Consider the following 23720-nt stretch of genomic DNA (forward strand, 5'->3'; position numbering starts at 1 on the left):
GAGATTAATGCCCTCAAAATATTGGCTTATCGCCTCATTTGATAACGTATATTTGGTTGCATATAAGTTCCTGTGGGTTCTCTACTGATTTGTGCCCTTGGTCCCTCTGCTGCCAACAGAATTGGGGTTCAGTCCTCTAGGAAATTAACCATCAGTATAAAAAACTTTAAGCATCGATCTAGGACCACCTCGAGGCAGACTAGATCCATCTTATGATGCCCTAAAGTGGTGAGTTATTTCTCTTTGCTTTGTGGAAGATGTATCTTAGTCTCACATCTTCTAGGTACCATTCTAGTTCTCTTTATGCTTGGTTTTTGATTTTACTGCTTTCTTCTTTTCTTACCTCTTCGTTTTACTTGTACGTTTGGTTTCTCTTTTCTTTTTTGGACTGGCTTTCTTTTAGTATCTCCTCTTGAGGGAGGGTCCGCTTATAAAGCCACCTGCTAGTTTTGTAGTTTTAAGATGATCTTTGCACATTTGTCAGGCTGCACTTTACCCAGTGTTCATTGGCTACGAACTGTCACTGTTTATTAATGTCTGATGTACTTCATTCCCACACTGCATTGTGCTAAGCAACCGGTAGTACATACAATGCTCTTTATATCAAATGTTATGACTAGCTGCTTACTCGGTTATTGAGGAGTACTTGCTTTTTCTGAGATGCAATTATACATCGTGAATGTGTCACATGAATGAAACAATATTAGGTTATAAACAATCTGAGAAAAATCCTCCAACTAACGACTTTTGAATATGAAAAAAATTGTTGTTATTTTATTTATGATTGTTTGCTGGTGTCTAGTTGTTGACCACAAAGTGAATGTTCAAGAGAAAAACAGATGCAAATGCATAGTTAGATCCTTACATTAAATAAACTATCTTACATATATACTCACCTGTATGCTTTGGAGAGCAGTTATGCCCATGTAAAGAAAGACACCATACAGTACTGGCATTGGAATATACTGTTAAATAAAGAAAGCACAGTAATTAATTAATACGTGCCATATGCACTGTGATTTATATAATATTATCTTTACCATAATGCATTTAAATTCAGGCAAAAAAGTATGATGAAATTCAATTGCTGATGCAACTGAGTAATGAACAACTATTCACTTATGTCCTACACTAGGCTTACATTTTACTTTGGAAAAAGGAGTGAATGGTACACTTTTATTACTGACTCACCTTTTTTACATGAGGTATCCTTAACGTGTTGTCTACATTTTGTAGTGCGCCCACACTCATCTCGAAAAATAACGTTATTACCATTTGCCCACCATAATGCAGTTTGTCACACGCGTCACCCTCCCTTCGCTTCCTTTTGTTTTTTTTATTTCAGGAAGCTACTACAAGCAAGAAAGCTACAATAGGGTACTGGAATTCAGTAGCAGATTTTGTTTTAATGTTAGGATGTTGGTGGTTCATAGCCACGTTCTAAATGTTCATTCTCACAGTGGCACTTGTGCTACAAAAGAACTGACTCGTTTTGAGATGTAAGATTAAGCACCGAATGATTAGTAAAAATCAGTGTTTAGAAAATCTTTTAGCGGGAAGAGAAAATTAGACGGTTTAATATATCATGATATAACCCGAGCATATGGCCATTCTGAGAACCATCAGTTGAAGGCTAAACACCTCTTTCAGTGTTCTCACACTCATTTGTGCGCATTTGTGTTCTTGCCGTATAAAAATCAGGAGACAAATATGTGAAGTCAAGTTTGGGCAGCGATCTTGATGATTAGACTCAACAAACAGAAATCAGAAACTTCTACGAAATGTTGGCCTTGTGTACAAAACTATTTTGCAGTCACAAAGCGTAGGATTTGCAAAATCACAGGATTTGTGACCCTAAAATGTCTTTTTTTTTAAATCTACTCAGCGCATTTTGTGATTCAGTAATAAGTTACAGAATCTCATAATGGGTTTGAAAAGGCATACCAAATTGCTATTTGGAAGGGTCGTGTTAAGAACAAAGTCTTATGGTGTCTTTCTAGAAAAGTTTAGCTCCAAGGGATGTGGTTTGGTAAATAAAGAGTAGGTGGAACAACCTTGCATTCTTTACTTACATATATAAAAAAGAAGAAGGCTCAAAGGATTCAGTTTTCCTTTGCCAACTTAAATCCCCAAGAAGCTCTGAGTTGCTCCCTTTCAGAAAATTCAGTCCTTTTTAGGTCTCAGCTAGACAGAGCATGTACTGCCGCGAAGAGATATGTTGGTAATCTGTGGGCTTCAGCCACACACAGGCTTCCCGTTTGCTCCCTCTATCGTCTGTCTCATATTGTCACTATTTGTCCCTGGTATGCATGGTCATGCCTCTTCTTGTGTTTAGCCTGCTCCCCAGAGCATGAACCAAGTACGTGTAAACATCCACTGCTCCTGTTTCTAGGACCATTTTAGGACCTACTTTTTTCTTTCTTTTTCAGCACTTTACATATTGTGGTGCTTTTACAAGCTCTGTCTACTCCCACCCACCTGCATGCCTCGTCCACAGATCATCCCTTGCCCGTTATTGCTTAATTACTTATTCCATCATTATTGTTTTTAGTTTCCCCCACCTCCTTCCTTCAATCCCCGCTTGCTCCCTTGCACCTCCCAGTGCTTGACCCGTCTACAGATTACCCCCTCCCCATCATTGCTTTTCCCTTCATTGCTGCTTTCCGTTTCGCCCAACTCCACCCTCCCATCTCTGCTTACTCCCTCACACCTCCCGGTGCTTGCCTTATTCACAAATCACCCCCTTCCCTGATCCCGTCCCTGCTTTAAAACCCCATTGTAGTCAGTTTTGTTCTAGTGAGTGAAGGTGTTCTACCTTTTAATGTCTTGTTAGTGTATAGCTGACGTGCTGATTGGAGTATGTGTGCACAGCTGCTATTACTTGGCAATGGGGTAGTTTCTGTTTATTTTCTGTGTGTGTGGGTACTAGGTGTGTGCATGTTTATACCATATGTGGTTGTCCGGCAATGGTGTTTAAGCTGAAAAATCAGCCTCAAGTGGATCAGGTATGCTTTATCACAGGGCATGTCGGAGCTTCTAAAGTACCCGTGTCTTCTGCTGTAATTGCATAGCCACATCTCTACCTGTGCGAAATGATTGAAATATTCGTGTCTCATCTAGTTGCTTCTCATTTCATCTAGTGCAACACTATTTCTTCAAATTTTTCAGGTTGGGACACTTTCTTACTTTTCCTGCATTCATCGGTGAAGTGTTTCTGTGCACTATTGTTGCTTAACTTGAATTATCTTCAAAGGAGCCAAGCTGAGTCTTGATGTCATCAAGGTCTGCCTGCCCCCTCAGTGCCAAAGGGAAAAGTAGTCTTTTTAATGCGGTTGCTGATTCAATGTATTTCCTTATGTTCACTACTGTAAACCAGCCTAACTGTGATTCTTTCTGTTTTTTTGTGTGCAGTTTTATATAACGACAACAGCACCCGAAGGTAGTGGATTATTTTATATTAGCACCAGTTGCTTTTTTGTGAAGTTTTATATAGCGCCAACACCACCCAAAGGTATTGGAGTGGGTTACATTAGCACCAGTTACTTTACACAAGGACACATTCATTTTTGTAGCCACGGAGAAGTTAGGTGATTTGCGCAAAATCAAGGATGTTAAGCCGGCGCCGAAACTCGAACCCAGTTTCCCAGCTCCACAGTCGGCAGCTCTGGACCTTACACCACATCCTCTCCCAAAAGGATGCCATACATCTTCCTAGCCTCTGTGTCAGTTCTACATTTTGTGATTACGGATAAATCACTTAATCTCCCCCTGTCTAAACACAACAAGCATCAGCAAAGGCCGTAGGTTTGCCTGTGTAAAATCTATTTTTTTAGGCCTCGGCTAGACAGCATATGTGTGGCACAGCTAGACAGTGAATGCACTGTTCCGAAGAGACATGTTGTATCCATCTGTGGGCTTACAGGTTGCACATTTCCTACAATTGGCAAACTTCAGCGTCGCTCTCGTTTTCTTTGATGGCATTCGTCATGGCACGCAGGCGTCATGCCCTATTCTTGTGTTTGGCCCTGCCATAGCCATGGACCAAGTACATGTCTCCTTACACTGCTTCCGGTTTGTGGAGCTATATTTTTCTTTGTTTTCAAGCACTCCATAGGAGTACTTGTGTTTTCAGGCCATCTCCCTTGTACTCATACACACACACCACTAACAATACATGTGTGTACATAAGCAAATGCATTTTAAAAAAGATTTTAAAACACAAACAGCACTTGTTTATTTTTAGTTTTTTGCACGATCCGATGGTATTGGAGCGATTGCTCCATCCTCGGTATTGCCATAGTGCGAACACAAGCCAATGGTATTGTAGCCCCTTAAGTGTCCACCAGTTACATTTCACAATGATACATCCATTTTTGTTGCTGATGCTGTTTCAATTACGGTCTTTTTTTACCACTTCATTGTTGCTTCCTCTCATCCTCTCCTGTCGTTGCTTGCCCATCACCCCAGCCCCTCCTGCTTCCCTGCTTGACCAGTAGCCCCACTACCTTCCCCATAGCTGCTGCTTTAAATTTTATTTTTTTCTGTACGATCCAAAGGTATTGGAGCTTGCCATGGTCGCCCTTGTACACATACCGCTAAAATACATGCATGTGTACATAAACCAATGCATTTCTTAAAAAGTTGTTAAAACATGAACAGCACTTGTTTATACTTTTGCACTATCCGATGGTATTGAACGGCTCACTCTGTCCTCTGTCTTGCCTTAGCCTGAACACAAGCTGATGGTACTGGAACGCTTTAAGTGCTCACCAGTTACATTCCACAATTACATATTCATTTGGAGGTATGTCACTGTAGAGCATATAAGAAATTATTTCTGCAACCATGTAATGCTAGACGCTCCAGATAAAGATTAGAGTTTGGGCTTGTAATTCAATCTCTTGAGTGTAAAGCATCCCTGCTAAAGTATTACATCAAGTTCAGGATGGCTCCCACAAACTCCATAAAAAGCCTGTTAAAAACCCTCTATGATCCAGTAACCCATGGTCAATTCAATTTAGAGAAGCGATCCAGACACTCAAGATAGAAGAGGCGGTTTTTGCGGATGGGGCTGTCCCATACTCTGTATGAAAGACAGCTATTAACAAACAAATGAAAGTGGCCTTCTAGGAACAGGATCCATCAGCGGTTGGCAGTTCTGTGCTGGGCCAGCCTTTGAATGACTTCTAATATGTGGGGAAACCACAATCTTATTTCACGGATCCCTATTGATGCAGAAACACAGGCCCAGATCCTTTATATGAGATTATTAGCCCTACCAATAAAATAATTTAATCCAGTCTGGGCAGGCTTGCGAGACAATAGTGCCTGCAGGCTATGTCACAAAGATCAAGAATCTTGGGCTCACCTTCTGTGCAGCCCGCCTGTTTCAGATCATCAAAGGAGACTCTTGCTCAAACTGCTTTTTGTGGCCGAGTGTGCACGCACCCGCAGGCAAGCATCCTTTATTTATTTTAGTAGCAGGTCCCCATTGGTGCTGGGGAGATGTGCTAAATTTATGAACATTTTAAAACAGCTCTCTAACGGCAACAGTACCTCATTGAGATCTAAGACAGACTTTAATTACAGCATTTACTTTGCATACGGGGTCATCCATGCAATAGCTAGACTATTGCCAGTACCAGTATAGCAAGTCTATGATCTCCCCAACAGCCTATAGAGCATTTTATTAATTTTAAATGTTCGTACCGCCAATTTTATAGTTTTTTGTATTATGCACTTTGAATCCCTTCCTGTCCTTCCCTTTTTATTGTGGTACCCTATTTGTAATGGCTTTAAGTATCTATACAAGAAAGAATTTACTTACTTATATTTATTTTTGTCGCTGATCATGCTTCAATTTAGGTATTTTTTCTCACTTCTTTGTGGCTTCCTTCCGCCCTTTTCCATTATTGCTTCCCCATCTCCCCATCCCCTTCTGCTTTCCTGCATTACCCCTCCCCCCACTACCTCCCTCATTGCTTCTGCTTTTTTTTGTTGCATGATCTGATGGTATTGGAGCACTTGTTCTGTCCTCCATATTGCCATAGTGCTAACACCAGCTAATGGTATTGGAACGCTTTAACGGCCACATGCATCAATGTTTTTTGCGATTTCTTAATTTTCCTTAATTGCGATTCACAATTTGCGAATCGCAATTAAGCAATCCGTTTCCATTGATTCCTATGGGCCTAGAGGCTGAGGCACAGGGTCAGACTGATTTGAACGGTGATGGATCAAACCCAGATCTTTTGACTGGGTGTGAGTGTTTGATTGGTTCTGATGTTTCGTCCATCACCACCCCCTTTTGTACCGCTTTTGGCCACCATAAGTGTGGCAGGGTATGCTCAGACGTGAGTCCCTTGCTCACTTTGCCACTGGATTCAAGCAAGCCGGGCTGAAGACGGCTGGAATGCCAGAAACCGGTCCTCGGAAGCTTGTTTCCGGTCCAGGGAAGGCATGGCTTGGCAGTTCGGGCTGGACTGTTCCCATGAGGCACAGAGTCAGACTGATTTGCATATAGCCATGTCTGAACTGGGGTGGTAGAGTGGGCTAAAGAACGGTGATGGATCAAACCCAGATCTTTTGACTGGGTGTGAGTGTTTGATTGGTTCTGATGCTCCGTCCATCACCACCCCCTTTTGTACCGCTTTTGGCCGCCATAAGTGTGGCAGGGTATGCTCAGACGTGAGTCCCTTGCTCACTTTGCCACTGGATTCAAGCAAGCCGGACTGAAGACGGCTGGAATGCCAGAAACCGGTCCTCGGAAGCTTGTTTCCGGTCCAGGGAAGGCATGGCTTGGCAGTTCGGGCTGGACTGTTTCCATGAGGCACAGGGTCAGACTGATTTGCATATAGCCATGTCTGAACTGGGGTGGCAGAGTGGGCTAAAGAACGGTGATGGATCAAACCTAGATCTTTTGACTGGGTGTGAGTGTTTGATTGGTTCTGATGCTCCGTCCATCACCACCCCCTTTTGTACCGCTTTAGGTCACTTACAGCAGTTCTTCTAACTACAAAATCTTTACAAGTGGTTAGTCATTGATCATGCATGTAAGACAATACCAATTGAATTGCTCCAGGACGGTAATCATCTTTCAGGGTCTGATCTTGTGAGAAAGCCTACAACCCGCCGTGTATAACCCCCGGCGCATTCATGTATTTATTTATGCAATTTGTAAAGCGGATGGCTACCCAACAAAGGTTTCCCAATGTTGCCACTTCACTAGACTAGGATTACTGAGGCCAAGAAAACTGTTAATAAGAAAATGGGAACAACTATGTTTTCAGCAGCTTGCAAAAGGCTGTGAGCGATTTACAGATTCTCAATGATTGTGGCAAGGTATTCCACAATTTTTTACCCAAATTTGCTAACGTCTGTCCTCCTTGGTGGGTTTGCTTGAATCTGGGGACTACAGCCAGCTCCAGATGGCTAGAGCGGAGCATGTGTTTAGGTGTGTACCAAGATACCAAAGGTCTCAGGTACATAGGCCCTGTTTGGAAGAGACATTTATGTATATAGCATAAGGCTTTATATTGCACCCACTGTGCAATTGGCAGCCAGTGAAGAGTGTGTAACAATCTGGTGGATGCAGAGAATCTGGGTAGATGGACAAGAAGCTGCGCAGCCGTGTTCTGTACAGTCCGCAGATGTTTACGCTGGGAAGTGGTAGCCCCAAAATATAGAAAGTTGCTGTAGACAATCTTGGATATTACAAGAGCCTGGACTCCCGTTCTTTGGGCAGGGGTTGAAAGATACTTCAAACTTTTCTGTAGCTACTTAAGAATGCCGAAACAGATAGCTGCTACTGTCGCGATCCTCAGGCGGAGCTGGGATTCAGGGTTGTCTACTCATTCCACACCTGGTGGCGCGGGCATGTACAAGCTCCGGGAGAACAAGGCAGCAAAGAACAGAGCGCTGGTCACAACAAACTACAGCGCCCAGAATGCCATGGGGCAGCAACATGTGCTGGCTATAAAGCCCTGCCTCTTCCTACATATGGGGCTTGACGAACTTCCCGGTTTTCCCTGTTCATTGGCAAACGTTCAGGGGATGGCATTTCCCGCAGGAGTTTGAGCGTGTTTACATCTACGGAAGCAAAAGGCATTTCCCTGCAACTTTCAGAACCGTGAGTTTCATTGACCTTGGTTTCTACACCTACGCTATGGAGTTCACGGACGAAGGAGCCCTTTTCAGGTATTTAGGTTCGTGCAGGGTGCGGAAGCGTTCCCCGCTTCTCCTGCGCATTTTGCCTCATTTCTCCTCCCCAGTCTTCTCGACTCTGAAAGGACCATGAGTCGCGGGAATTCCTTGGGGTCCTTTGGTTCGCTGTGAAGTAACAGCGATTTCAACAACCGGCAGGAGTGAGTGCCAACTTTCTCTTTGACTCCATTTCCCTGACGCCATTAATAGGAAGGCGCTATGATAACCAACACGCCTCTTCTTTTCTCTTGAACACTGCAGCAGGGTGTTACTTATTCTGCTCCCCTCCAGTCATCTGGTACTACGTTTAGTACCCAGGCATTCTTCGTGCAAGGGACCCCCATGCTCCAGAGGAGGAATTTAGACTTGTCCAAGGGCTTGTCATTATCTGGAAGATCTGAATAGACTCCAGTCATACAGAGGATGCTTAAGGAAGAATGAGAGCAAATTAAATCTGTGGCACAGCTTTTTTGTTATTTTTAAGTGAATATTGGGAAGGAAAAGTCCTCTGCATGTTAAAAGATGTGTACCCTATCTTAAGTGTCCAAATGTACTGTTGTATAGATTCCAAATTCAGATTTCTACTGTCATAGGCCCGTGGTCAGGGCACCCGCTGACACACTGAATGGTTCCGTACTGCAGGAGAGGGTAAGACTTGAATTGGGCCTGTTGGGCCCCAGGGAACTCGCTGCTGGAGGTGCTGCAGCACAATAGACACTTTTGACAAATTTCTAAGATTCAAGGGGGAACTCTTGAGTACGGCCTACTAGTGAGCATTCCCTGGATGCAGCCACCAGTGACTCAGGAATAACCCTGACCACTGGCATAATGAAGCTTGAGGGGGCCCCCCTGAAAGGTACGTGGAGGGGCCCCCTCCAGACCCATGAAGGAGCTCTGCGGGCAGAGTACTGTGTTGAAGGGGCCTTCTTGAACTTGAGGTCCCCCACACCGCGGGGGCTGCGGGGGCCTGTGTTACGCCACTGACCCCAACCACATTACAAGGAAACGGGTGACACAGGATTATGCCTGACAAACACTAGAGCCCCAACCTCAAGGGGATTGTGTTGTAGCTTACGAATGTTGTTATTCCTTTGTATGTGTAGGGTTAGAAATAAAATACTTCTTTTTCATATAAAAGCAAGTATTTGGCTGGACATTGATTTATTGACATTACTTCATGCACTTTGAGTTATGAGTCATGCTCCCTGATCTGTATCTACACTTCCCCCCAATTGAAGCCTTTCTCTGCTCGACCACATCACCTACTGAGAGTGCATTTTGTCAACAATTTGGTTAGAGCTGTGAAATATGTTGGGTGAATAGATGTCTGATGGAATGCATTTTAAAATATTAATGAGTCAACTGTACTACACATGTCAGCAATAAGAAAGAGAACAATCCTGTATAATAAGAAGCATGGACTGAAAAATAGTCAGAAAGTAACATATGAAGATCAGTCAGTTAGTTGTAAGTCATATATTCACTCACACTGTCACTGATTATAGCTCAACATCAAGCAATGTTTTTTTTGTACTCGTTGTACAATGGGAAATATCTTCATTAGTATTCAAATAAAAAGGAGCAACAATGAAAAACGTTTTGAAAACTACTATAATATATCAATTAATAGATAATATGTTAGGTAAGACAAACAATGAGAAGCAATAGGAATATATAGATTCATAATAAATTAAAAGAAATTAAATAAAAAACTGTGAGAACAATCTTCATTGATAGTCAGCAATATGCCACACACTCAGTAATAATCAGTCGGCAATGGGAAATAATTGGATGCACTCCTCTACGTATAGTTCATAAACTGCAAGGGTTCATGCTGCATATATACAGTTTTCATTTGCCCATACATCTTAACTTACTACATTTATTGTGCATCCTCAGGTGCCCAGATTGTCTCAGTGGATAATAAGTCAAAGATATAAATTTATATACCACATTAAAAGACCTTGATTTTTGTAATTGTCCCAATTTAAAGACCAATTGTTCTGGAATTGTTTTATGAAAACCAATTTGTATAAATTACAATTAAACAATAAATGTAGTTTAAAAATACATGAAAAAGTACCTTGAGAACAGGTGCCAAAAAGATGGACGTTCCAGTAAGGATAAAGACTATAAGTCCAGTCACTCTTTGTTCCCTAAAAACAATTACATTTACATTTGTTGTTAAAAAGAACAGATCAATCAATTTTTTATAATGTCTGAAATCAGCACCAACATCCAATATCAAACTATATTCACAATGTACCATAATTCATTTTGGTGAAGCATTAGACCACAGCATGACCAGTTCATAACCCTGAAACACATTAAGCACTTGATGAATCTCAATCTTTCTAATTGAGCTTCCCAATAATATAGCTTTAAATCAGGAAGAGTCCACCCTTCGTTGACTGAAGGGATCATGGTCTCCAGCCCTCTGCTTGGTGTTGATAAATATGTAATCTCAAATAGCATCTTCTGTGAATGCATTTCTGCTAATGTTAAGTCACTCTTCGAGTAAGCGGTTCCACAGAAAATTTAAGTATAAAAGGAGATTGATTAATTGTTTGACAAACTTTGATGGCTATGATGTTAGAATTTATTTGAGTTTGCAAGTCCAAAGAAATCAAAAAATATTCTATTCATGAATGACAGTGATAATTATGAAAGCAGAGGGTGTATTTTCTTTTCTCTTCATAGGTTTCTCGCCATACACCAATTAAACAAAGATTATTCATTTATCCCATATCCTTAATTTGGGAAGGCAGTCTGAAGTTGCTTTAAAAGTTTTATCTAGAATCAAATTTTGAGGAAGGATAAAATGTCCCCGTTATAATAAATGATCCTGTAAGAGGTATTAGGTCTTCATATTCTGAAGACTTGCCGAGTCATCAGAATTAGGACCATATAAGGCAACAATATTAATCTTAATGCCCTGGAAATATTTGTCTAGAATCAATCATCTCTCCATTTATCTGATTTAACCTTAATTGATTGCACTTCAAATTTGTACCAATAATTATGTTGCAACCGCGAATGTGTAGCATTTGTTCATATGAGAATGTCTCCAAAGACCACCCAAGTTTAAGATACTTCTGGGACTCGGTATGAGAAAGATGGGTTTATGCTTAGCATATTAAGTCAAATGTCAAAATCTTGTGTTCCCAATATCATAATATCTTAATTCACTTAATGTTATTCCATAATTCCTTAAAATTCCAAGAGCATATTCTAATTTCATGACTGCCTATCATTATCAGCTGTTTGTTTACAAGTTTTTTCCTTTTCTCTGCTAAAACAACATTTTATTCCCAACTTTTTAAAATTAACCAACTCCAAGATGATATCAGTAAACTCAAATTCATAATCTCCCTCCTAACCCGTTCCCGACTCCCATTATGACATAGAGTCATTCATCCTATCTCCTGAGGAAGCCCTCACGTTCTTGGGTCTATGTAATAACCTAGCCAGATCCCACAAGTGTATTATCATAATTCAACTGTCTTCTTTAAAAGAGTGTAAAAAGAGCATCATACCATTCCCAAGACTATTCTTGTGAGAGAGTGGCTCTATATATACTGGACCAACATAAGGTACAGTGTGTATAGAGTCCACAAATCCCAGAGGTATAACAGAGGTTAAAGTCAGGACTGACCTTACTCTCAAAAGTGGTAGCTTGGTCGAGCAGTAAGGCAGTACCAGAGGACAGTGTAAAGCATTTGTTGTGCACACTCAGCCAGCAAAAGGTTTCACACACTCAAGGACTGAAGCCCAGGCCAATTGTTTTTATATCCAAAGATATAGTTGTTTTATTTTTAGAACCAACAGGTTTAAAAATATACTTTTCTCAGTGATGAGTAATCTCAGGTTATTGCTTTGTAGAAAGGCAATGACTTTGTAAACACAATAGGTACAGGGGTCGCAATAGGCAACACAATTCTACACACAATTTAGCATTGAGCTCAATGGGTTTTTCTACATAATTACAGCTGATTACTTTGTAGATTACTTTTGTAAGTCCTAGACTGGATCCTAGATTCAGTCCTGGGGTCTAAGCTGGAAACAGTTTAGTAAAAACGTTTTGGTTATTGCAATGATTTTTAAGGAATGAAAAGGTATTTCAAAAGTTCACACTTAGAAACTTTTCAGTGAAAATCTGGCAATATTATCCAATGGGAGAAAATTCAGGTTACAGGTGAAGTATGTTCTCATTACTTTTGTAATCCAGTACTGGGCTCCTAGGTCCTGCACTGGGATCTCTACTTAAGGCAGGTAAGTAATTACGTTTCAATAGTTAGTATGATTTATTTATTTATTTATTTATTTATTTATTTTATTTCCCCTCTTCGATGGCTCCCACCGTAGCCAAGCCGCCAGGGGTTCCAAGGCGAGAGCAAAAAGTAGCGGGGACAACGGACACCCCTGCCGCGTGCCCCTCCCAAGAGCAAAGGACTTAGAAACCCGACCATTCACCACAATCTGAGCCAGTGGTTTCTCATACAAAAGTTTCACCCAGCTAATGAAACCAGAACCGAAACCAAACTTTGCAAGGGCAGCCCAAAGATACGGCCATTCCACTGTATCAAAGGCCATCGTAGCATCCAAGGAAGCCAAGATGGCCGGTTCACGCAGTGGCGCTGCTCTCGCGAGAACGCCATGCAAGCGCCGCAGGTTCAATGCTGTATTTCGATGTGGAATGAAACCAGATTGATCCGGATGGATCAGGTCACTGATCACTTTTATTAAGCGGTTTGCCAGCAACTTTGCGAGAATCTTGGGCTCCGCATTTAGAAGCGAAATAGGCCTATAAGATGCACAGCGATCCCGCGGCTTCCCTTCTTTGTGAATCACCACAATGGTCGCAAGTCGCTGATCACGGGGGAGGGAGCCGATGTCTCACGATTCCAGGAACATATCACGAAGATACAGCGCCATTTTGTCAGGACGCAGCTTGTAAAGCTCTATGGGGAGACCATTAGGGCCCATAGCTTTTCCCGAACGGACAGAACGAATAGCGAGTGCCACCTCGTCAACCGAAAATGGCGCGTCCATCAGGTCCCTATCTGAATCCGACAGGCAAGGCAACGCAATATCTCGTAACAGCAGATGCGAGTCTTCCTCTGGCCTATCGGAAACTGGGGAATACACATTTCGAAAATGTTCAGCAAAACACTCAACAATCTCAATGGGGTCAGGTACACGCACTCCATCAGTTCTCTCAATCACAGGACCCACACGACTCGCCCTCTCCCTTCTATCCAACCAAGCAATCAATTTCCCAGCCTTGTCTCCCACATCATACAGCCGTCCCTGCTGCTCTCTACTCATAACTCTAGCGGCGTCCGTTACCAACGCCCTATAATCCCGTTGTTTGAGACTGAGGACATGAACCCTATCATGAGTGATACCCAACTCCAAATCCCCTTCCAGCTCAGCTATTTCGGTCTCGAGGCGGACCACCGCCTCATTTTTGCTTTTCTTGGCACCAGCAATTAACGATAGCGCCTGTCCACGGATAACCGTCTTGAAAGCCTCCCACAGTGAAACAGAAGAGGATACGGACCCCACATTCTCAGCAAAATACTGATCCAGAGACTTGACCAACTCTGCCCGAGTTTTGGGGTTACGGAGATACCAAGGATTAATCGGGGCCACTCGACCCTCAGCCCCCGTCTTCGTGTCCATCAAAAGCCACAGTGGGGAGTGATCTGAACTACCCCAAGCCAGGTGTCTAACTTCCCTAACTGACGAGGCCTGTGCTGCCGGCATCAAAACATAGTCAAGTCTAGAGTGACTACCGTGAGCACCAGAGAGGAAGGTGTATTGCGCCTGTCCCGGATGCAGCAGCCTCCAACAATCTACCAGTTCCAGCGTCTCCAGAAAGCCACTCAGCCAAGACTGTGATCACGTGAGGTCCCTGGGGGGGGTAGCGGTCCTCCCTACCAGAGACGACTGAATTAAAATCTCCACCCATCACTAGAATGCCATCTGGAAGCCCCAGAACTACTCTAACCAAGTCAGCAAAAGTCGTAGTCTGCAGACCAGGTGGGACATATACAGATAGCAGTGAGATAGTCTTCCCCTCCCACCTACCAGTGAGAGCAGCATAGCGCCCCCTGTCGTCGAGGAGTATGTCGTCTATCTCCAGGGGGAGGGAGCCCTTAACTAGAATACCCACCCCCCTAGAACCAGTTGTGAATCCGGAGTGTGCAGCAAGACGATATCCCCGCCGATTCATAGCATGGCATGTGTTTTCGATCAGATGTGTCTCTTGCAGTAACACTACATCAGGGGAAAGGCGTCTCAGCAGTTGCAACACTACCCCACGTTTTATCCTATCCCCCAACCCGTTACTATTCCAACACAGTAACTTCAACCCCCTACCCCCATCCCAGAAGTAAATGCAGAACCCACCCCCCAATGAACACAATACCCAGATCCAGCAGTAAAACAAGACGTTGCCTTGAGAAAAAATGAAACACACCCAATCCCCCCCACCACCCCCCAACAAATACCGGACACCCCCCCCCCATCAGGTTTTGCCCGCCATAGTGGATGTTGCACCCTCAGCGGCACAGGGGCAGCCGGGTGCAGAGGTAGTTAGGCCCAATTTTTTACCAATGAGGGGCAGGGGGCCTTCGGTTGGTGGCTGCTGGCTAGCAGGCCACGCGGCCGTGGGAGCTGGGCTCCTGGTCACTTGCTCAGGGCAAATGGGGAAGTAGGATAGGGCAAAGGTTGCACTGCCAGAGGCACTCAGGCGGCTAGGTGCAGGGTGCTTTTGAGCCGTAGGGTGCTCAATGTTAGTCAACGGGAAAGGTAAAAAGGGAACAAAGGCTGCAGACTCAGGGACGGTGATTCTTCATGTGCGACCACCACTTCAAGAGGTAAGTTGGGCTCCTGGAGAAGAGGCCGATACCCCAAAGGGGGGCACAGGGAGCCGCAGGACGCCGGGTGCAGGGGTGTCTTTGGGTGTCGGGAAATCTTACACTCGGCTGGTCGCGGTTGGAGGGTTCCCTGGTTCTGAGGCTGCAGGCGTCATCTGGTTCGTCGAGGAGGGTCTTTGGGCAATGGACTTTGGGTACCAGTCGCCGGGGAGACATCCTCGTGGTCTTGGATCACTCGGGCATGGGCCAGGCTCGGCGTGTGCAGAGTGGGCAGGTCTTGAGCTTCCTGGCTGGCACCAGGGGTTGGTTGTTGAAGCAGAGCCTCTGCTTATGGGAGTCCCAGTCTTTAAGAGGGTCAAGGCAGGCAGGTCCTCCGGGTGTCCCAAGGTTGCTGTCCGCAGGAGTCACCAGGAATAAGCAGGAGCAGGTTCCAGGATCAATAGGCCGGTAGGGCTGGGTCCAAGTCAGTTGGTGTCGTCCTGTTGTGAGCAGCTGCACGGCGGGTCTTCCTCTTCTTGATCTTCTTTCTTTCTTTTCTTATCGGGATCCCCCGAAGGAAGGTTCAGGGTGACCCTAAATACTAAGTTTAGGGGCGTTACAGGTAGGGCAAGGGCAGGGACCAAAAGGTCCATGTCCTGGGGTGGGTACATCCCCTAGCCAGCACAGGCTGGCACACCCCCCTTCCTGAAGTAGGGTTTCCCACCAGTCTCCCCGCCAGAGTGGGGGTTTAGAACTGGTGGGGGCCAGTTGCTGAGTACAGCAAGTGGCCTGGAGAAGCTCAGAAAAGCGGCATGCCTTTTGAAGCTTCCCCCTGCCCATCCTGGGGGAGGAGACCAAGCACCTCGCCCTGGATGTGCATTGTTGCAGGCCCAGGAGAGGGAGGGGCTCTCCACCCAAGGGTCCAGCAAAATGTCTGCAGTGTGGCAGCCTCTGCAGCCACTCGGACCAGACGTGGATTTTAGGTTAGGTTTTCAGGGGGCATCTCTAAAATGCCCTCTGGGGTGCATTTTACATTAAATCCTACACTGGCTTCAGTGTGGATTTAATGTGCTGAGAAGTTTGATACCCAACTTGTCCGTCTTCAGTATAGCCATTATGGTGCTGGGGAGTTCGTAATAACGACCTTCCAGCACCATATACTCTTAATGGCATCACTGCACTTACAGTGCCCAGGAATGGCCCTGGGTACTGTAGGGGCACAGGGCTCATGCACCTGTGCCCACACGACTGGCATAGGGCACCCAGCTAGAGGGGTGACTGATGTACGCCAGGGCAGTGGGTGTGTGGGCTTGGCCCACAGGGATGTGTGCCATGTCGACTCTTTGTTTAGTTCTGTACCTAGACACTCAGCCTGCAAAGGTGTCAGGGTACAGGGCCCCTAAGGGTGGCACCATAAGTTCTGCAACCCTTTAGGGGCCTTCTCTGGTCACCATGCCGTGGGTACCTAGGGTACCATTTAGTAGGGGCTGACAGGTGGCCAGACATGCCAATTGGGTTTTAGTTTCAACACAGTTTTAGGGAAGGAACACAGGCCCTGGGTACCTGGTTGGCAGGAGCCCAGGGCACACTCAGTCAAAGCACATCAGCAGTTCAGAAAAAAGTGGGGGTATACCAATGCAAGAAAGATGGCACTTTCTCACAATTCTGAACTGGAGTCATCAGACCACCTCAGTCTCTACATTGGCACCTTTTCTTTTAAATCTTTTAGCTGGCCCATCTGCCACAGTATGCAGGCCTTTTCACGAGAGACATTTGATTGAACCTTAAAGGGTAAGTCTTTAAATGAGGGTAAATGGCTTTAGCTAACTGCCTTCTCCCTGCTTTTGAATATTTGTAAATAAACAAATGCGCTACTAGGTTTCTTCCTCTCTGATGAAATTTAGCTTTTTCCCTTTGTAATTTGTCAACAGAGGTTGTGTTGATCGAACCAAACGTTTGGTGGACGGCTGCTGTCAATTTTGACAGGTGTCCATCAAGCGTGGGGGTTTATTTTGAAAAACAAGTAGCTAATGACCCCCACAACCAGGGAGTTTGCAGTGGCCATTATTTTAATTATTATATTCATTACTACCAGGTCTACCCTGGTGATGATGGACAGAAAAAAGGATATCAGACTATCAGCCCTAAATAAGGGGATTCTGGGGTGTACTTACACTACTTACACTACCAGCCTGTACTGTGTCAGGCTGTCAGAGTAGGCTTCCTGGTGACAAAGACAAGGAGGCCATGGCTTATGGTCTGACCAGCTTACATTAGAGCAGGTGGACTAAGAGTTTGGTGGACAAGGTATGCCATCACATTGGTGACAGAGTACCTTGTCTGCCAAATTCGGAATCAGGCCCTTAGCCTTCTCATCTGCTGTTTCAGTTATTTGTATAGATCCAATAACCTTCTCTATCTAAGGGTTGTCTAACATATGCTTTTCTCCAGCATTGGAATTAATGTGAGATACTGGACTATTTCCCTCTCATGGATTGTTCTATTGATTGGTATTGAATATATCCCTTTTATTTGTCTTTTCTGAGCTGTTTAATGAAGGCATTAAAGCATATTTCAATGATCTTAAATGTTTAGCTGTTGAGTTCATCATCCTCTGTAGAATTTCCAATCTTATTTTATGTCAACCAACACTTAGCAAAAAGGAATAAAGAGTGCTCTGTCTTCGCTTTTGATTGGCCTTCTCCACCTTCTCCTGAAATTTACAAGACTTTAAATCTAATTGGTTTTTGCCACAGCAACTGTCCTGGAAAAGTTCAATTGATATATGTGTCCTCCTCCCATTTTTTGATTGTTCGTTGATCAGCTAGATCTTCTGAGAAAGCTCTAATCTCTGTGAATAGCAGTGGACCGTTGTGGTTTAAATGGGGCTTTTCTGGGATCTTATGGGTAAGTTCAACGTCTGCTCCAAGGTTACACTAGCGGGAGCTGGAGAGAGTGCTGTTGGCTAAGTCTCCTATCTCTCTTTTGTTAGATCTTGTGAAATAATGAGTGTTGTTGGTACCAACATTTGTGGTACATTTTTAATCCTTAAAGTTGGAATTATGTCCCTTTCCCTTTTGGAGTTCCACTCTCAGTTTCCATTCCTTTAAACCTAATGTACTAAGTGTCACTAGTCTTTGTGGTTTCATTGATTGGGATTATATCATGAGCTGTACTACGATTTAGTGTATATTAGATTGTGAGTCAAAATTGTTATCAGTCAAGAGCTATTTGATTGTTGAAGCTTCCAAACCGTATTCGGAATTCGATCCTCTGTCCACTGGAATCACGCTTAAATATGATTTTGAGTAAGGGCCATTGAAAAGTAGAAAGATGGAAGTCCCCATTGTCATCCAATTCAGGGAAGGTAGGAGTATTTAATTTTTTAGAAGTAGCCAATCCAAAGCATGTTGTTTGCGAAATTGTTACATTCAAAAACAACATATGATTTGGGATGAGGCATGCACGGTGCAAAGCCTCAGTGCCTTGTACCTGCCAGCTTTTAGAACCCCAAACAGATTTAAGTTCAACAGATTCCTTCCATAACTCGTAGCCTCCAACAGCTAACTGATCCAGGAAGGACTTCGAGTACAACAATTTAGTATCGGTAAGTCTAACCTTGGACATCGGCTTTTGTGACATTTTAAAATAAAAAGACTCGGGACTGGATTGATTGAAGTCAGTAAAATAAGTGTACTTTTTCAAAAAGGTATTTGAACTGCCTTGTTGAGGAGCTGGGCAATGCTCCCATTGCGTAAAATTAACAGCATTCCTTCTGGAAGACGTTTTATGTAAGAAGTGATTGCCAAAATGTTGGTAGCAAAATAAATCACCATAATTACCAGATTCTAAATACAAATCCACAGCATCAAAGGCAGCATAGTATTTTAAATCAGAAAACAAACTCTCTACGGCCTGGACATCCCAATCATCAGAACGTATGTTTTGTTTCACTACATCCCCCATGTTAACTCTAAGGACATTAGGGACATTAACAACCTCTGTAGGGCCATGAATTTGAAACCTAACTGCATCCCACACAATTCCATCAAGGACTGGCCAAGCAGTGATGTTAACAAATGTCAAGTCTCTTTTCAATCTGTGTGCTGAATGGGACGAGGAAAGGGGGGCCAAAGTTCCATTAAGATGTCGAATGCATGTTCTTTCCTCGATATAGTGTCCATTGATGAATCGAAAAAAATAAAACACAAATCCAATTGACATAAAAAGGTAAATGGAAAAAAGAACCAGCCAAATGTATGTCCAAGGGGGAATCAAAAAATGTTTTTTAAATAAAGCGGCATATACTGCAAACCGTGAGGGTTTCTTTGAGGCAATGGAAACAGTGTCAAATGAAAATCTTGATTCAGTGGCCAAACGTGTTTGCAGGTCAGGCATAGATAAGTCAGTGGGGTAAGTGTAATCGATGTCATCATGGTCTGTACCAGGCAAAGTACTTAATAAAGGACTGGAAAGTGCAGGTAATTCGATGGCCACATCAGGTTCAGGATTAGAAGCTGTGGCCAAAACTGAATTTCTCACAATGGAAGGACAGGAGACAGCCGGTGTCATACTAAGAAGAATCGGCCACTCTGTGTATCTTGACATTGTCAATGGAGATAAACCTCTTTTTCTTACGACCTGGAAGAGGGGGTAAAATGACTGTTCTTGTGCCCTTCACTCCAAGGACTGGAACCGGAGCTCGATAGGAAGGTCCAAATTCTTTCTTGTTATCGATCTTCTCTCGAACCAGTTCTCCAACTTTGGGTAGCCAGCTAACTACCGGGATCTGCAACGCAACATCCGATGTGGAGGGCAAATGTTCCTTTGCAAGACTGTCTCTGGTCTTTTGTAGATCCTGTAAAACATTGCAATGTTCATCTACGTCAAAGGTTGTGGCGCGAACCACGCAGTCTAGACCATCAAGGTCAGGGACGTACATCTTGATGCCAAAGAGCATTTCGTATGGGGTCCGCCCACCCAGAGACCTTCTAGGGAGATTATTAAGAGCACGCTGCACGCCATTGAGGTGGGCCAGCCAGTTTCTGCCAGTGCCTATAACTCGAGCTGTCAAAGATTGCTTTAAATCACGGTTCATTCGCTCCACTACACTATTACCCTCAGGTCTGTAGGGAGACGAAAACTTGACTTGGACCCCCATCGAAGTCATGGCATCCTTATACGCCTTAGAGGCAAAAGCCGGACCCTGATCCGAATGGAAGGTACCACAGGCAAAAATCCCAACAAAGACACGCAAATCTCTAATGACAGTCCGTGAATCAGCGCTGCGATGGGGCCAGACCCACACAAAGCGTGTGCATGAATCAACTGCTACTAAGATGTACTTATACGCAGTATCAGAGGAAAAAGGACCGCAGTGATCCAAATAAACACAACCTAGTGGTTTATTAGATATGTACAACTGTGTCTGTGACGGATGCGTAGCAGTCGAAGGTTTAATCTGCTGGCAAATGTCACATTGAAGGACATAATCACGCGTCTGTTTGTACAGTCCCCGCCACCAGAAACGTTGTTGTAATTGAGTTACAGTGGCCGAGACGCCCGCATGCGCAGACGCCACACCTTCATGCGCCGCTGTAATCAAGTCAGCTCTGCGATCCGAGTTGGGAATTAAACGTTCACCAACATCAGGAATTTTCACAAAAGGAACCTTTTCGGGACTTAAGTGGTATGTGTACTTCGAAGGGAACCCCGTAGGATATTTACCTCCCCTCTCAGTGGCAGCAACAGCCGCCAAGATGTTATCATCAATCTTACTTTTGGACCGTGTAACTGCTGCAACTAAATACTTAGACACCGCTGATTTCGCCGCTTCATCAGCAAGCGAGTTACCGACAGCGTGAACTCCAATGCGCTGATGGCCGAGAGTATGAATCACAAAAACAAGTAGCAGATTAGCCTTAAGCTCAGCCACTCGAACCCAGATCATCTTGTGTTTTATTGTGCTACCCTTGGAATCACAAAATTCATTCTGAATCCAAAAGAACAAGTTTTCATTGTAAGACTGGACACAGTAGTAAGAATCGCTCACAATAAGAGTCGTCACACTAGGATCAGCGTACTCCAACGCAAGTAAAAGAGCACGAAGCTCTGCCAAATGTGCGGTGCAGTCCCCTAGAGTGTGCGTGTGCACGACCCTGGACTTGAACTCATCGTTCACCATGGCACCGACCACAATGGCGCATGCGGAAACGTAGGCGTGTTTAGAGCCATGCGCAACCTGCGCCGAACCATCAGTGTAAATGATGCAATGGAAGTCCTCCAAAGGTCGCATTGCTAGAGGAGCAGGATGAACAAATTCATACTGCAAGTACTCCTGCGACCGTAATGAGGCATTGAAAATAAACGTGACATCCGTGGACGTCAAGGAAGCAGCCCATTGAATCCACTGAGGGTGCAAAGCTTTAGAATTTGGTACACTGGCTTTTGTAACTGCCTCCAAATGAGGACAGGGTGTAACAACCAACATGCGTTTTCCCTGCGACAGAGCACGTTCCTTAAGAATCGCCATCTGCACAGCCGTTAAAACTTTCTCCACAGTGGAAAACCGCATTTCAGCCGAAGTGTACAAGTGTGACTTGTAGGCAATAGGTACTGTGTCTCCTTCATTAAAAGTTAGGTACGTGGGGGGAGGAGCCTAGCTCGCGACCGTGATGGCCGCGTTTTAGCTCGGCTCCGTTCAACCACCTGTTTTCTTCGATTATCCTGTATTTCTCCTGCCCCGGGAAGCCCTCCTTGCGGTGTTTCGGTACCGCGGGCACTTTGCGGACACTTACCCGTTGCTCCGGTGATCCTGGGTGCTGTCGATCCTGTGCGGTGGTCCCGCTCGGAGCCTTCGGGGCGGACTGGCCTGGACCTCCTGGCAGCGACGGTGACGTGACGGAGCGCGATGGTCGGCCCTTGCTGGCGCTGTGGATCTGGTTGCGGGGGCTGATGTGCGAATAGGCCGGCTGTGCCCGTTGGCGGACCCGACTGGCCTGGGCCTCGGGGCGCGGACGCTGCCTCCTGCGGGAGAGCCTCCTCATTTATCCGGCTTGGTCCCCCCTTTGTTCCCCGGCCCGGCCATTTTGGATTTTCCGCCCGGGCTCGGAGAACGGGGCCGGCGGCACGAGGGGGCCGCCGAACATCCTTCTTCTGGTGGGTCTCCTTCCTGCCTTGGGGCTCCCCGCCGCAGTTCGGCTGACCTCCTTTTGCTTTGGTGTTGCTCCGGCCGGGGCCCCCGACGACCGAGGGCTTGCTGGGCTCCTAAGATGGCGGCCGACCCTGGGAGTCTCTGCCGGGCCTGGGCGAGCACTGGGGGCCCGCCACACAGCCCGGATGTCGGCTCTTGTGAAGGGTTTCCTGCACTTCAAGTTGTCCTGGATGCACTATACTCCTGGCGGACTTCCGTGGCTGCGCCTGTTTCCCCTGTGGAGGCGGACCCACTTTTTGATTTATGCGGGCCCCCATCGTTGGATTTTGCTTCCTTGTTGCAGGGTACGGCTGGTGTGCTCCTGGTCTCTGTGCCTCCGGCGGAGACCGCATCCTTGAATTGGAGACTCTCCGACGCCCTTCGTCGTCCTGCTTTGTTGCCTCGGCCGCTGGTCTGCGGTCCGTTTGCATCCTGTCCAGGCCTCGATGATCCTTTCTGTTTCTCATCACGTCGGCTCCCCGGCCGGGGCGCCTGTGCCGACCCAGCTGGGCTTGCCTCGTTGGACTTGTCCATAGAACTGTGCCTGCGGTGCGAAGATTGTACCGTAACTTTTTTATATCCTCCGTATTTTCTTTCACGTTTCTCCTCAGGACTGCCGCTGGATTTCCTCCTGAACCCTGTGTCCCTCGTCGTTTGGACTTTGTTTGTTTGGATGATTACAACCTTGGACAAAAGCGGACAGGGCTGAAATGACTTATTATATGCGGTAGTCTTGTTTTTGATCTATGACCGACATGTGCTGTTGTGATGTTGCGTAACTTTGTGGGACTCCTGAAACTTATCCTGATGTCGTTTACTTCCCGTGGGCTCTGCCTCTCCCCTTTTCACAGGTGGTGGGATGGTTGCAGATAATACTGTTTTTTGCCCTCTCCCGTGTGTAATGTTCCTTCCTTTCCCTGGCCCTTCTTTTTTGCCTTTGTTTCTACCTTGTTTCTTTCTCCTATATTTCGGGTTCTATTTAGGGCGACAGGCACGCTGCTGGGGGGTTGGCCGTAGCCTTCTGCAGGGGTGTAGGGTGGGCTTGTGGGGTGGGTGGGGGGGTCTGTTGCTGTTTTTGGGGGATCTTTTTCCTCCTTTCTTCTCCCTTTTTGGTTCTATGGCCCTTGTGTATCCCTTCTTTCGGGGCTCTGTCTCGTCGTCTGTCCTCCTGGTGTCTTTCTGGGGTATTTTTCCGGTATCACGATGATTCTGATTTGCTGGGTGTGTTTTCTGTATTTTTAATGTCTATTTTGTACCGGGTTATTGTTTTCCTGTTTCGTCGCCCGGGGGCGGGTGTTTGGATAAGAGTCCCTTCCTTTCCTTCTTCCCCCTTCCTTTCCCCCCCCCCCCCCCCCTTTATGCGGGGTTCTTTTCTTTTATTGGGGGTCCGTTTCGTATTGTTCTTGTATTTGGGTCCTTTTCTGTGCTGTTCGGTGGGACAGGTGGTTGCTGCGGTGGGCGGG

General features: G+C 45.3%; 1 protein-coding gene across 1 annotated transcript in view; it reads right to left on the reverse strand.

Moving 5' to 3' along the window:
* Positions 1–23720, reverse strand: part of LOC144769271 (electrogenic sodium bicarbonate cotransporter 1-like) — a 584697-nt gene that overhangs the window by 65366 nt on the left and 495611 nt on the right. The window contains exons 17-18 of the mRNA XM_078653329.1: positions 10286–10358; positions 897–965 (exon numbers count right to left, since the gene is read on the reverse strand). Coding sequence (XP_078509455.1) covers positions 897–965; positions 10286–10358 — 142 coding nt within the window. The remainder of the gene's footprint in view (positions 1–896; positions 966–10285; positions 10359–23720) is intronic.

Source organism: Lissotriton helveticus, chromosome 7 (assembly GCF_964261635.1).
Source record: "Lissotriton helveticus chromosome 7, aLisHel1.1, whole genome shotgun sequence".
NCBI lineage: Eukaryota > Metazoa > Chordata > Amphibia > Caudata > Salamandridae > Lissotriton > Lissotriton helveticus.